The sequence below is a fragment of the Capricornis sumatraensis genome, chromosome 9 (genome assembly GCF_032405125.1).
Source record: "Capricornis sumatraensis isolate serow.1 chromosome 9, serow.2, whole genome shotgun sequence".
NCBI lineage: Eukaryota > Metazoa > Chordata > Mammalia > Artiodactyla > Bovidae > Capricornis > Capricornis sumatraensis.
The window spans coordinates 93893570-93908541 of record NC_091077.1 but is presented as its reverse complement, the minus strand read 5'-3'; the positions used below and the strand labels follow the sequence as shown (position 1 = coordinate 93908541).

The 14972-nt window shown below is 44.5% G+C and overlaps 1 protein-coding gene across 4 annotated transcripts in view; it reads left to right on the top strand.

Annotated features, from left to right (window-relative positions):
- Nucleotides 1-3590: 3590 nt before the first annotated feature.
- MCTP1 (multiple C2 and transmembrane domain containing 1) overlaps nucleotides 3591-14972 on the top strand; it is a 559548-nt gene continuing 548166 nt past the window's right edge. For all 4 annotated transcript variants that reach the window (XM_068979294.1, XM_068979293.1, XM_068979292.1 and 1 more), the window contains exon 1: nucleotides 3591-4316. In XM_068979294.1, the coding sequence (XP_068835395.1) occupies nucleotides 3591-4316 (726 nt within the window). The remainder of the gene's footprint in view (nucleotides 4317-14972) is intronic.

Below are 14972 nucleotides of genomic sequence, written 5' to 3'. Positions count from 1 at the left end.
TATCGATGTGTGATGCATATATTAATTTCATATTCATTCAAGCGATAGATGCTCTATAAATATTTAGATGGCTAATAAACTGTAACGAAAGAAAAGCTAACATTTACTGAAGTCTTGCTATGTGCCATTAGTCTTGCTTTCTTTTTGCTGGTGGCAAATCTATCTTCTTAGTGTACTCTGTCACCTGCTATAGATCTTAGCTCAGATGATGACTCCAACAAATCTTCCTTCAGTCAAGCCACAAGTGATTCTTCACTCCTCTGTATTCCCTCAGTGATCAAGGGGGGATTCACTGTCCCCTTGTGTTGTATAGCTTTTTTTTTTAAATAGTATCTTAAATATAATAAGGCCTTTGATGGCAAAGGCCATATTCAGTGCAATTTTATGTAATGCACAGTTTGTAGGGCAGCCTCTCAACTTCTAATCCACTTTAGATATTTAAGAAAAGTTACTTGTCTTCTTTCAAGTTCTAGAAATGAACTCTCCTTGATGGATGAGTGTTATCTGGGATTGTAGATTTCAGGTTCTGAAGTGAGTTCATGAGTTCAAGGCAAAACTAGGTAAAAGAGAAAAATGAAAACATAAAGCTACAAAAGTCAAACACATCATTAAAAGACTACATGAATATAAGACTGTAGTCATCACTATGAGTCCATGGCCCCATGTCAGTAAATATGACAAACTTGACTTATTTTTAGAGCTTTGGTAAGAAGTGATTATCATTTCTTCTAAATTTGCTATGGTAATTCTTTATTATTGGAGTATAATTGCTTTACAGTGTCGTGTTAGTTTCTGCTGAATATCAAAGCGAATCAGCCATATGTAGACGTATATCCCCCGCGTCTAGAGCCTCCCCCTCCCCATTCCACCCCGTAGGTCATCACAGAGCACCGAGTTGAGCTCCCTGTGCGTCACAGCAGCCTCCCCCTAGCCGTCTACTGTACACGTGGCAGTGTACATGTGTCAGTGCCACTCTCCCAGTTCGTCCCGCGCTCCCCTTCTCCGCTTGGATCCATACATTCCTTCTCTACATCTACATCTCTGTTACACAACGGAATATTACTTAGCCATAAAAGGAAAGACGTTGGATCATTTGTCGTGATATGGATGGACCTAGAGTCTGTCATACAGAGTGAAGTCAGAAAGAGAAATACAAATATCGTTTCTTAATGCATATATATATATATATATATATATATATATATATAAGCTAGAAAAATGGTACAGATGAATCTATTTACAGGGCAGAAATAGAGACACAGACATGGAGAATCCTTTATTTCTTTACTTATTTTCTCTGTGCTTTCATTAACGACATCCTAGAAAAACTAGTATTAGAATATTTTTTCCTATGTTGCAGGGAAGACTTCTGGATAAAATAGTTTCTCTTCCGAGCTATCACAGTAGCTCTATACTGAGGTAATTTTTTATGGTTATGGTATTTTCGGTGTGACTTGTGTGGAAAAGCCTCAGGCATTGAGTGAAGTCCTTTTTCACTTTATCCTTAGAACAGCCTTGCAAGGCAGGCATTAGTATTATCTCATCACTCATGCTTAAAACCCTCAAATGGCTTCCCATTCCACTTACAGGAGGCTCAGTCTCTTACTATGGCTGTAGGAGCCACCCCACCAGGCCTCTGCTCACTTACTCCTTTCATCTCTTATCCACCTTATTCCACGTTATTTGCAGCAGTTCCATCTGTCCTTGAACATGCCATGCCAAGCCAAGCTGCTTCCTGCCTTGGGGCCTTTGCACCTGCTGTTCCTTCTGCCTGGAATGCTCTGTAATCAGATCTTTCAATAACTGCTCTTTGTCCTCATTAAACCTCGACTCAAAATTTAGCTTCTCAGATGTACACATAACCTCAAAACAACAACAACAAGAAAAACACCTTCTGTAAGGGGCTGTCAGATGCAGAAAATAAAAATACAAAACAGGGAATTTCAGATAAACAACAAACAGTCTTTTAGTAAGTCGTATGCAATGTTTGGGACATGCGCATACTCAAACATTATTTGTACCTCATTTATTTGAAATTCAAATTTCATTGGGTGTCCTGCAATTAATCTGGCAACCCCACCTCCACAGCCACTTTGTTATGGTACCCTGTTTTATTTTCTCCATGGGACTCTTCACTGTTAGAAATTCTGTTTGATTCTCCCACTGGAAGATAGGCTGCATGAGGGTGGAGCCCTGTTGGCCTTGTTCACAGCTGCATCCTCGGAGCCTATCATATTGCTTGACATATAGTAGGTGCTCAATAAATATTTGTTATAAAGGTAAGCAAATAGAAAAAGAAAAACCTTAAAGCGGTGAGTGGCACACCCAGGGCATACTGCTAGCCAGAGGAGACTGGAATTAGGCATTAGGGTGCCAGGGCTCTTGTGAGTTTCCTGCATTTTGTGGTGCGGCAGGGATCCTGTATCATCTACTCTCTCAGGAGATTCAGAAGACCCTTGGAGCAGTAGATCTGGGGAGAAACCAAGGCTGCAGGAGCCTTTCTCATTTGCTCTGTAAGTGACGAAAGGAAAAACGCACTTGAGTGAAAAGAATAAGATACTCTACGTTTGGAATGGGACGAGAGGCAGTGCGCATCCTCCTCGTCTTGGGACACGGGTAAACTCCCTGCAACTTTAGGACTTGCTTTGTTGTCAGACTCCTGGAAACCTCTAGACCCTGTCTGCAGGGGAAACTAAGGGCACAAGCAAAGAGCGGGGAGGGGAGGGTGGGGATGAAATCAAGGCAGAAGAAATCAAACTCTGGTCCTGGACCCGGGGCGCGCAGCGGGGCGGAGGCAGCGGCGTTCAGCCTGAGGACTCGGGCGGGTTCACCTCTCGGTGTGGACACTGGCTGCTCCGCAGGACCCAGGGAAGGCGCATGATTTCCACCCTGGCTCGCTGCATCGAACGGACCGAGATGGTCGGAGGGCGCGTCTCGCTGCCGGCCCAGAGCTAGCTGCGTGGATACCTAACCGCGGCCGGCTCCCGAGGAGCAAGCTGGCTCCGGTCCCTAACCAACTCCGCCCGGCTCTCGCCTCGCTCGCCCTCCCACCCGGGAGCTGGAGAACGGTCCCGGGCGTGCCGAGGACTCCCTGTCGCGTGAGTCGCCCGCGCGCCCCGTTCCGAGGCAGCCGCCCCCGCCGCTGACAGGTGCTGCCCGGAGGGCGTCGGCTGCGGGGTCCCCTGGAGCGGCGGCTGGGAGAGCACGGCCGAGCGCGCTTCGCTCCGCGAGTCCGGAGCCGGCAAGGAGAGGGGGCCAGGGCGCGGCCTGGGGGCGGGCGGAGGGGGGACTCCAGTGGCCTGGAGCCCCGGCGCTCGGAACCACAAACTTTGCGGCGGCCGCGATCTGGCCGTAGCGACAGCCCACCCCCGCCGGTGCGCCAGGAGGCGGCGGCGCCGCCGGAGTCCAGCGGCGGGAGAACCTCGGCGGCGAGGGCGGCTTGCCCCCGCGCTGGCCCGAAGCCGCCGGTCACTCCCGGCTGGTGCTGCTGCGTCCGCCGCCGCCGCCGCGGGGCTCCGGGAGGAGGCGCAGCCCGAGAGGGCGGAGAAGGAGGAGGAGGAGGAGGGGAGAGGAGGAGCGCGGGGTGGAGGATGGAGCCCCGGGCAGCCGCGGCGGGCTCGCCCGAGCCGGCGGCGGCGGCGGCGTCCTCGTTTCAGGCCCGGCTCTGGAAGAACCTGCAGCTGGGGGTGGGCAAGAGCAAGGGCGGCGGGGCCGCGCGCGCGGGGGGCCCTGAGCACCGCACTGCGGACACCCCGTCGCCCTCCCCGCCGCCCCCCGGGGGCCGGCGGGATGCCCCGGCCGGCTTGGGTGGCGTGGGCAGCCGGTGGAGCGGCTTCAAGAAACGGAAGCAAGTGCTGGACCGCGTCTTCTCCTCCTCGCAGCCCAACCTGTGCTGCTCGTCGCCGGAGCCTCTGGAGCCCGGCGGCACCGGCCGGGCCGAGCCGGGGTCCACGCTGCGCCGCCGGATCCGCGGGCATCTGCTTCCCGTGGGGAAGGGGCCGGGGGCCGCCGCCGCCGCTGGAGCGACTCCTCCCGGCGGACGCTCCCCAGACTCGGCTCCCTCTTCCTCCTCCGCCTCATCCTCGCTGTCCTCCTCGCCCCAGCCGCCCCCGAGGGGGGACCGCGCCCGGGATGAGGGCGCGCGGCGTCGGGGCACCGCGGCGCACTTGTGCCATCAGAAGAGTTCCTCGCTGCCGGGCACCGCCTGCTTGGAGCAGCTGCTGGAGCCGCCGCCGCTGCCGCCTCGCGCTGAGCCAGCCCAGAGCCCCGCGGAGCCGCGGACCCCGGAGAAGGGCCCGGAGCTCGGCAGCCGCGGGGTGAGTGACAGGTGGGCGCGGCCCGAGCCAGGGCGCGCGGGGCCACGCCTCCAGCGGTGGGCAATCGGGACCCCGGGAGGGCCCGGGAGGGGCCGGGTAGGGGTGCTGCAGATCATACAGAGAGAGGGAAAAGTTCTAACTTGCCCTCTGACTTGACTTTAGACAGAAAGAGCACCTATTGCTAGAAGCTTGTTTGGGTCGCTTTCTCAGCTGCCGATGAAAGTGGACGTATTAATGGTAGCCCAATAGGAGAGGACCCTGGGGAAGGAAATGGCAACCCACTCCAATATTGTTGCCTGGGAAATCGCATGGACAGAGGAGCCTGGCGGGCCACAGTCCATGGGGTCGCAAAGAGTTGGACAGGACTGAGCGACTAAGCACAGCACAATAGGAGAGGAATAAGGTTAGACGTAAAATGCGTACTTTTTGGAGAGCCCCTAAAAGGACTGTCTAGCTAAGTCTCATCTTGTCCAAGAAAAAGCAAGCACTCCCAACACACTTTCAGGGAAAAGTAGTAATGCGAAGAGGCGAATTGATGGCAAACATGAGGTCACGTCTCGGTGAAACTCTTTAAGCGCAAAAGTCTTCATCTTCCCACCCTCCCTTCTCAAAACCCTGCTGCGAGTGGATCGCTGTGTAACAAGTGGACAGGGTGTCTCTTCCGAGTTAGTCATACGGATGTTCCTATGGCTTTTTCTTTTTTAAAACTTTATTTTACTTTACAATACTGTATTGGTTTTGCCAGGCTTTTTCTGTGTTATAGTCGTCTAAAGTAGTTGCGTTCAACTTAGGCTGCTTTGTACGCCATGTTGACTCTTCGATCAGGCAATAGACAAGTAAAAATCTGTAAAATGTTCCACTGAGCTGTGGCTTTTACTCCCTTGGTTTTGTACGGTTTTGTAGAGGCGGTGTTCTTTTGTAAATGTTTATCAAATCGTGGTCATGCTAGCAAGTATTTTCAAAGTTGCATTCTGCCAGGGACCTAAAGAACTTTTTTATTCTGATACATCTTATATTGATTCTCATTATCTTGACTCTGATTAGTTAGGTTAGTAATATATACAGTAAAACTTTAATTAGATTAGAAGTTGGGTCACAAAAAACATAAGGCCATGCTTTGAAGGGTAAGATATGGGAATAGATGGACTTTCAGTTGAAAGTTTTCACAGTTTACTGGCTAATGTATTAGTGTAATCAGAAAGTCAACCAGAACACTAGTATGTTTTGTTGTTTCATAAACACAATTGCTTGCAATAATCTGATGTTACTGATGCTCTAGAAAACACCTGATGGTTTAGAACAAGGTTCCAGTTATTCTCAGAGGAGGAGACAGAGATAGTAGTGACAAAAAGCCTATATGAACCTGCCTTTCCTTTTCGTCTTGAAAGAGAATTGAATAGAACTCCTAATTCTGGTTCCAAAATGAGGTGGTTTTACAAAGATGCTTTAAATTCAGTGTAGATGAATACTATATATTTTAAAATTATTTATTTTTGAGTATGTACATGATCCTAATGTACAAGAATTTTAGAGCTGGGATACTTGTTTACATTTGTTTTTATTAACTTTCATGATCAAAACATTTAAAAAGACACCATATTTCTGTAAGTGTTAACTTACTAAATAATTTTGCAGTTCAATGAACCAAGATATTTTCATAGCAATAGAAAGGAATTCAGAATTAATCTCTATATTCATTTTTATCAAAATGTTTTCAGGTGCTATCAACCTTTATTTGAAAAATACTGCTATATAAATATGAACATTCTATACAAAAGACCAAAAAACCTATTTGAGAGAATTTGAAGCAAACATTATTACCTGTGTCTTCATAAAATTCTAGGCACTTGCATGATATAATCCTCACAACTGCCCTACATGATAGAAGTTCTTGCTTGATTTCCTAGGAAATCAATGCTCAAAGAAATTAAAGAATCTTTCTTGATTTCCTAGGAAATCAATGCTCAAAGAAATTAAAGAATCTTTCCAAGGTCACATCGTTAACATATGACAGAAAGAAGTTTTGTCATTCTCTAAAATGTTTTTCCATCATGACAGCTACATTTGACCACTTTTAGAACTTTGTATGTCTCTGAGATAACTTCAGTGCTGTTGATTAATACTTGTAAGTTTGCCTATTAATACATTCCAGTTTCCTAGAATCTGTTCTGCGATTGATTAGCTGAATTAATTTGTTCTTTGTTCTCTGTAATGCATCGTTGCGTATCTTTTACATCACATTTAAAAATTATAGTTCTAAAGAAGCTTTTCATTATAAAGAACCAGAATGTCAGTGAAGTCATAGGAGGAATACAAAGGCCAAACCATCTTTCAAAGAGTAGGTGATAGGTGGAGTGTGGGCAGGAAGATAGGCCTTGAGGCTTAATTGTTGATTCACTGCATCTGCTGCTTATGAAGCCTTGTGCCCTGAGAAGTGGACAGTTTTCTGCTATGAGTCCCACATCCAGTTTTTAGCAGCTTTCTTTCACTAATGCACAGAGAGGATTCCTGTCTCCTAAATGCCTCTTTGCCCAACTCTAGGAACCTGGCTCACCCCTCTAGAGAGAAGGAAGTAATGGAGCTGGAGCCTCGAGCTGGAAGAGGACCCCTTAAGGTGTCCAGGAATAGGTGTAACTCTGCAGCACCCTCCCGGGCTTCCAGCCCAACTCAGGGATCTTTCCTTTCTCTCCCTGCACCTCCTCACTGAAGACACTTGGGCATGGGGAGGGAGCTTGTTGCACATGCAGATTTCAGTTTTATTCACAGTTCATAAGCACAGATGGGAACACATAAAAGACAAGATGCTAAAAGCCTTAAATCCATCTTCAGATTGCCTAGGGAAAAAGCCCCTTCTCTTAAAAAAAAAAATTCATTGCAAAAAAGCAGGTTACTCAAATTTTCTCTTGTTCTCTGCTTGCTCCTGGCATTAGCCATGTTCTTCAACACTCTCCCCACCTTTCCACCCCCCAGCCAGCATGAGGCCCCAACAGCATATGTGCGCATACGCTGAGACTGGGTGGAGATATGGTGCAAAAGCAAAAAAATCATTTTGGACTGCTTGGGAAAGAGATTTGGAAGTCCCTGCTGTATGATTATTACCACTGAACAAACCAGTCTACCTCCTTTGCCCCTGCCAGCCCACTTGCTAGTGTGTGTGTGTGTGTGTGTGTGTGTGTTTTTAAGTCAAACATACCTTTGAAACAGTTTAGCAGACTTAATAATGCCTTGCTATTGGAGCATGTGCATTATTTAAAAGGTTCTGCTTTGAAAAAAAGAAAAAAGAAACCCCTTTCTTCCCACTGATTCTAGTTCACGCGCTGGGCCATATTGTCATGCCAGATGCATTTCATTTTCTGCAACACAGTTGGGAAAGATGCGTTCTCAATTTGTGTGCATATCAAAAATGTGCCAATTTTATGTATTCTGTCTTGATGAGTTACTAAAATTATACTTCGCTGGAATCAGAAAGTCCGTTAAAGAGTGAGGCATGAATATGTTGCATTTTTTAAGTGTTTTAACAAAAGTTTGCAGTGTTTGTGAATGCTAATCCTTTATTTTTTTCAAATTCATTTTGTTAAAATTGCTTTCATAGAGGAGTAAAAATTATTTTGAAAAAAATGAGTAAAATATTCAGGGTATGAAATGTTTCAGGATAGGAATGTTTCAAAACACAGTAGGAAGAATACCTGTTCCTTGTGATAGTGTTTCTAAATTACATAGGAAAGCTCCAATAAAAAGTGGAAGGTACTTTCTAAGAGTAAGTCTAGACATGAAGTAAATCTGGCTTTATTAATTATCTGATCTTTTAAAGAAAGTCTGTATCAAAAAGTTTAAAAAATGTGATTTGTGTAATTTTTGCTATCTATTTTTCAGGTGTTTAATCTTACTTAAAATAGCATAACTTAGAAGGAAATGGCAACCCACTCCAGTGTTCTTGCTTGGAGAATCCCAGGGATGGGGGAGCCTGGTGGGCTGCTGTCTATGGGGTCACACAGAGTCGGACACGATTGAAGTGACTTAGCAGCAGCAGACTTGGGAAAGGCACAAATTTTAAAAAGTAATGTAAATAATTAAAACTACTAAAATCCCCCAAATAATCTAAAAAATAAGCTCCTAGAAGGAGTGTTGGAAACTTGTCCAAAGCTTTTTCAAAGTAAAAGAGTGAGGGTGAGATCTCAGGACGTTTTGGAGCAGGATGTACAGTTCAATCAATGTGTGATTGCATTCTTGAAAAATATTGGCATCATCAAGTTATTCCAGAGAAAGGGCTAGATGGAATGATAGTTTTTCTCTGGAGCGGAATTGTCTCCTGTAACCTTCAATATCAGGGGTATCTGGTGAATTTGTGTAGAGCTATGGATCTTGTGGACTTTCCTGATGACTCAGATGGTGAAGAATCTGCCTACAATGGAGGAGACCAGGGTTTGACCCCTGGGTTGGGAAGATTCCCTGGAGAAAGGAATCCTATCCACTCCAGTATTCTTGCTTAGAGAATCCCATGGACGGAGGAGCCTGGCAGGCTACAGTGCATGGGGCTTGCAAAGAGTCTGACACGTCTGAGTGACTAACACACACACATACACACACGGATCTTGTATTTATAAATGCAAGTGTTAGCAGGTATATGTTAATTGAGATGGGCTTGAAACCTGTCTCAATAAAGACTAGCAGTTGTGTGCTGTTATTATTTTTGGATGGTTTATTACAGTTTTGCCGCTGCCACCATTGCAAGTAAATGGGTGCTGAAAAAAATCAACAGGGGCTTTGCTGGTCCTTTGATGTAAATTATTTTCCTTGCAGTGGTGGCAAAAGTAGCCTAAAATTAACCCAGGCAGAACTGGTGACATCACAGCTTCTTTACATAGCAATGAAAAAAATCTTCTATAACTTTTGGCAAATATGTGCACCCTATCATGAAAAAGTGAATAAATACTTTGAGGGATAAAGTAGAAGTAACAGGTTCATAAGGAAAATAGGACAAATATTCCCTCTTGTTTTCTGTTGCTCCATCATTTGGAAATAGGGGATGATTTCACAAAATTAAAGGTTAATAATATATATTCAGCACAAGGAATCATGTAGTATGATATTTTCACTTATATCAATTATCAAAATGTTTGCCAACTCTAGACTGATGGCGAGTAAGAAGTATGTGTAGATAACATTGGAAGCGTTGACAAAATCTGCAGATTCAGAAGTTAGGGTAATGGATTTTTAAGTTAAATCATGGTTATTTACAGCTTCGTAGCAGACATCTGTTTTAGAGTAGCAAAAATTAATTTTTTGAAATGTGAAATTTTTTGCTTTGACTTATTAATTTTCCTGGAAAACTTGCTAAAAACTATATATTTCCCTGCCTCAATAAACTAAGCATCCTAAATAAAACCTTTTCCTGATATCTGAGGGCCATTGTTTGAATACTGGCTTTTTGGGGGGAGGGAGTTGTTTTTTGTGAATGACATAGATACTGTTTTAACTTGCTTTAGGCAATCTTGCTTGTTTCCATGAAAATACAGTGCAAAGCATACCTATTTATGATAAGCTTGACTTCCCTGGTGGCTTAGATGGTGACGCGTCTGTCTACAATGTGGGAGACCTGGATTTGATCCCTGGGTCGGAAAGTTCCCTGGAGAAGGAAATGGCAACCCACTCCAGTACTCTTTCCTAGAAAATCCCACGGATGGAGAAGCCTGGTGTCCATGGGGTCGCAAAGAGTCGGACACGACTGATCGACTTCACTTTCACTTTAAATTCCTATAAAGTTAATTATTGAAAAGCATGAGGCACTCTTCCTCAAGTCATTTTTTCCACTTGTCAAATAAACTTTACTGTCTTTATTTGTGGATTTTATTGCTACCATTGAACTTATTGTATTTTTGCCTGCATGGTGAGCTTTATGTGCTATCTTGATGTCTTTGTCATTATCAACCTTTTCTTCTAGTTTACATTGTTTTTTAATAAATCATGTGTGAAAAGTAATTACTAAACCTTAACAATTCAAGAATGTATGCAAATATATTTCCCCCTTCAATGTATACTGGGGGCTTCCCTGGTGGTGCAGAGGTTAAAGCGTCTGCCTGCAATGTGGAAGACCTGGGTTTGATCCCTGGGTCGGGAAGATCCCCTGGAGAAGGAAATGGCAACCCACTCCAGTATTCTTGCCTGGAGAATCTCATGGACGGAGGAGCTTGGTGGGCTACAGTCCACGGGTCACAAAGAGTCAGACACGACTGAACGACTTCACTTTCACTTTCACTTTCACTTTCCAATGTATACCAGTTTCTTAGAAATTTTTTTCCAGCAAAATAGCAGGCCACAATTTCCCCAGTGTCTCCAAATATTCATGTTGAATATTAGTCTGAATGCAAGCAACATGAAAACTTCATTTTCATTATAATGAGATTTAGAAGTCTCACATATTATGTTCTTGAGAGAACAGTTTTCCTGTGAAATCTCTTTTGAGATATTTTGCATCAGCCTTATTTCCCATTCTCTTTGGACCTAGCCAATCTGGAAAATTATGGCACATGATAGATGGGACTCTGGACATTTTAGGATCAAGGCAAGCCTCCTAATCCTATGGATTTTATTTAGAGAGGCCCCTTCAATGTTAGCAATCTCACCTTATTTTGCGCTGCTGGAGTAGAATTTGGCAAGCCTTAGGACAGTGGACCTATGGAATCAACATTTTAAAATGGATTACCGTTTTGTAAAGTTATTTGTACCATTACTGTTTATTACCGTTTTAAACTGTTGCTGAATTAATGAAGGGATGAATGGACGGGCTGGAGCTGTTCAGAGATAAGTTCTCTCGGAGAAGTTTCAAAATCACTTTATGGTTGCAGAAAGATGTTCTTCTTGCTTTCTTGTTTCCAAGTCCTTTCATGCCTGGCAAACATTTGACACTCCCCTCTTCTCTCAGCTGCTGAACTGGCTTTTCTCAGCCTGTGCTTTAATTCTGGTTCCTATCTGAGGGCACAAGGGAGCATATGACCACTGTAGCGTGCTCACGTGGGGAAGGGGGAGCGGTGTCTGCTTCTGAGGTTTCTGGCTCGGGGATGTGTTTCTTGCTGCTGGTCTCTGACCCCAGGTATCTGTTTTGGGCCCCAGTCTCTGCGTCTGGCCTCTAAAATTACACCCCCACGTCTGGATCACTGACGCCCGTTGACATGTCCTGCCTCATGATCTCTGAGTCTTGACCTCCCCTTGGATGTTAGCTCAGGATCACTTTGCTTCCTGCTTCATTGCACTTCTCCTCAGCTCCACGTACTTTAACTAGATTAAAAATCCCATCTTGATCAAGAATCCTGCCCTTGTTAGCCTGGCTCATTCTGCTGCCTCTTGAGGTGCCAAGCGTGTGAACTGGGGTTCAGATGGTCTGCCAGTTGCTTTTCATAGTGACCACCTGTCTGATGTTCAGCATATTTTTAGAACACCAAAGCCTCCTCAGAACATCAGCATTGCCTGTCAATGGCTTTTGCCTATCAGGGGTGTTTCTTCCCTTGGAGGACTGAACCAGGGCTGTTCATTCATTGTCTCTGTGTCCCTGCTTACTCTTCTGTTTTCTAACTCTCACCCTGCCTGCTCCTTGACATCATCCCCCCTTTTCCTTAGCCCTGCTTGTTTTCTCTTTCTCCTTAACATTTTCTCTATTTCTGATTGCAAGGCAATTTTTGTAACTAACCACTAAGCATCTGGGGCTTTCCCAGTGGCTCAGTGGTAAAGAATCTGCCTACAGTGCAGGAGACGTGGGTTCAGTCCCTGGTTTTGGAAGATCCCCTGGAAAAGGAAATGGCAACCGAGTCCAGTATTCTTGCCTGGGAAATCCTATGGACAGAGGAGCCTGGTGGGCTACAGTCCATGGGGTTGCGAACGAGTCAGACACAGCTTAGCGACTAAACAATACCAACCACAGAAACTAAGCATCTGGAGCTGCGCTGTCCCATATGGCAGAGACACTTGGCTACTGAGCACTGGAGAAGTGGCTAGTTCATGTTGAGATGTGTGGAAAGTGTAATGTGCACACCAGATTTTTGAAGCCTCAGCTCAAAGAAAAGGAGGTAAAATATCTTACTACTAATTTCTTATATCACTTGCGTGTTGAAAATAGTAACATGGATATATTGGATTAAATAAAATATATCATTAAAGTTAATTTTATCCATTTCTTTTCATTTAAAAAGTGTGGCTGCTGGAAAATTTTCAGTTGTGTGTGTGACACATTTTTATTTTATTGGACAGCAGTGATCTAGAGCATGTGTTCAAACTCCATTACCCACGGGGCCATCAAAGTAAATGAGCAAAGGAGGTTTGCTAGGGCAGGCAGTGAGTGAAGGAAGGAGCCAAGGGCTCCATTCCAGAGGCAGCTACTTCTCCCTCCAGCTGATCATTATCATTCAGTGAAAGAAGTAGTGCAGCCAGAGTTTCTCAGTTCTTTAACAGAAGCCAAAATAATCCAGATTTTTGTGTGACATCTCCAGAATCTCGCATTTTTGGCAAATAGTTCATTTTTTTTTTAGATCAAAGAAAATATATCTCTGGGCTGAATTTAGCTATCAGCTTGAACTTCTGATTCAGAGGGTTCACGTTTGACTTTGCCTCTGCCTTCCTAGCACCAGGAGAATGTCACCTGGTTACAGTGGGTATCGATAACATTTCACAGAATAGCACCATCAGAAGTGATGGGATGGAAGATGGAATGCAACAGGTGGAGGGGTGTGTGGAAAGAGGAGGGGGGACAGGGAGGCAGGTCAAGCAGTTTGGCTCTTGCCAGGGGTAAAAGAAAGTGGTGCTGAGAGCACAAGGACTCTGCTGGGAGGGGCTTGTGGGCAGGCTGTTGGTTTTGCTTCCAATGGAGATAGAGAGGGAGAGGCTGAAGTTAAAGGAGAAGATGGGTTAACTGATGTTTGCAGTCCTTAAAGACAGGGGTGGTGGGGCTGGGCCCAGAGAGCAAGGAAATGGTAGTGTCTGTGGAAGAGATGGTGTGGGTGTGGATGCAAGTAAGGAGCGGGCTGGGTGGCAGTGATTTGAGGGTGCTCCCAGGCGAACATGTGCCCTGTGAATTCAGGAAATGGGGTGTCAGTAGTGGGACTGGAGCCTAGGGTGTTTGGAGGAGGGGATATTGGGAAATGAAGGTGCAGATGAAGGTGTGGGAACTCTGAGGGTTGAGGAGCAAGTGTATCTAGGGGCCCAGAGGCGTTTGAACAGGGAGACTTGAGTCTTGGAAGGATGAAGTTGGAGGCCAGGACAGTCCATTAGAGCCTGAAGTTGGCAGGTGACTGACCCTGGGGAGGAGGACATGGACAGATTTTAAGACCAGTGATGCATCTGGACCTTCAGGAAAAGGTAGAGTGAAAGGAATAAATCATAGCACTTTCCTTCCTTATGTTTTTGATTTTTTCTGGTTCTGGTTCGAAATGCTTTTACTAAAAGGTATTTTCCTTTGGGAGGGAGAGGGAAGGTTGGATTCTGAATTTGCATGTATGCAACATGGTTGAGGGTGCTGGGCCCTTGGGTGCCCAGCTGTCACTTATTTACTGTAATAACTCGGTCTTAAACATTTTTTTCTTTTAATTGCAGTTTTAAAAAATGGACAGGGAGGCCTAGTGTGCTGCAGTCCATGGGGTCCCAAAGAGTCGGACATGACTGAGCAACTGAACTGAACTGATTTATAATGTTGTGTTAATTTCTGCTGTAAAATGGATTCAGTTATATGTATGCTCTTTTTCATATTTTCCATTATGATTTATCATAGGATATTGAATATTATTTCCTGTGGTATACAGTAGGACCTTGCTGTTTATCCATTCTATATATACCAGATTGCTTCTGCTAACATCTTTCAATCCATCCCTGCCCCCCCCCCCCTTCCTTGGGAACTGCAAGCCTGTTCTCTATGTCTGTGAGTCGTTTTCTGTTTCATAGATAAGTTTACTGCTGTCATATTTTAGATTCCACATATAAGTGATACGTTACTTGTCTTTCTGGCTTGGCTTCACTTACTGTTATAAACTCTAGGCCCATCCATGTTGCTGCAAATGACATTATTTCATTCTTTTTAATGTAAAAGCTCATATTCTTGATAGTTATTTTGGATTCTTCTTGAGTAAAATAGTTATTTTCTCTGCAGTATTAGGTACTGAAAGCAGTGAGTGTTAATGAAACAAAAGAAAGGACAAGACATACGTTTGTGTTTAAAAAAAACAAAACAGATAAAACAAAACCCCCTACATATTTTTGTTACACAGATTTTTATGGTGCTGGATGTATAAGTGATTACATATTTGGGGAAATATATAATGCAAGGTTTTGGAATTCAAGGGCTTTGTTGGCATTTTTCTGTCTTAAGGCATCATGCCTCAAATGTTGTGATGTGCATTTTCTGTCGGACACAAAATTGACCCAGGTGTGAATACGCGGTCAGTTTCTGAAAATTGCAACTTGATATTCTCTCAGAATAGAAACGATATTCTATCTGAACCTTCAAGCCATATTTGACTCCTGTTCTTTTGTTGAAATGTAAAATAGCTTTTGATAAAAGAAAAATTCAACATTTCTATAGTTGTTTTTGAATGATATTTTCCACACCAAACTAGAAGTCTGAGTGTTTTCCAAAATCTCTTTTGCAACTGAAATAGATTTTGGAGACGAGTTCTG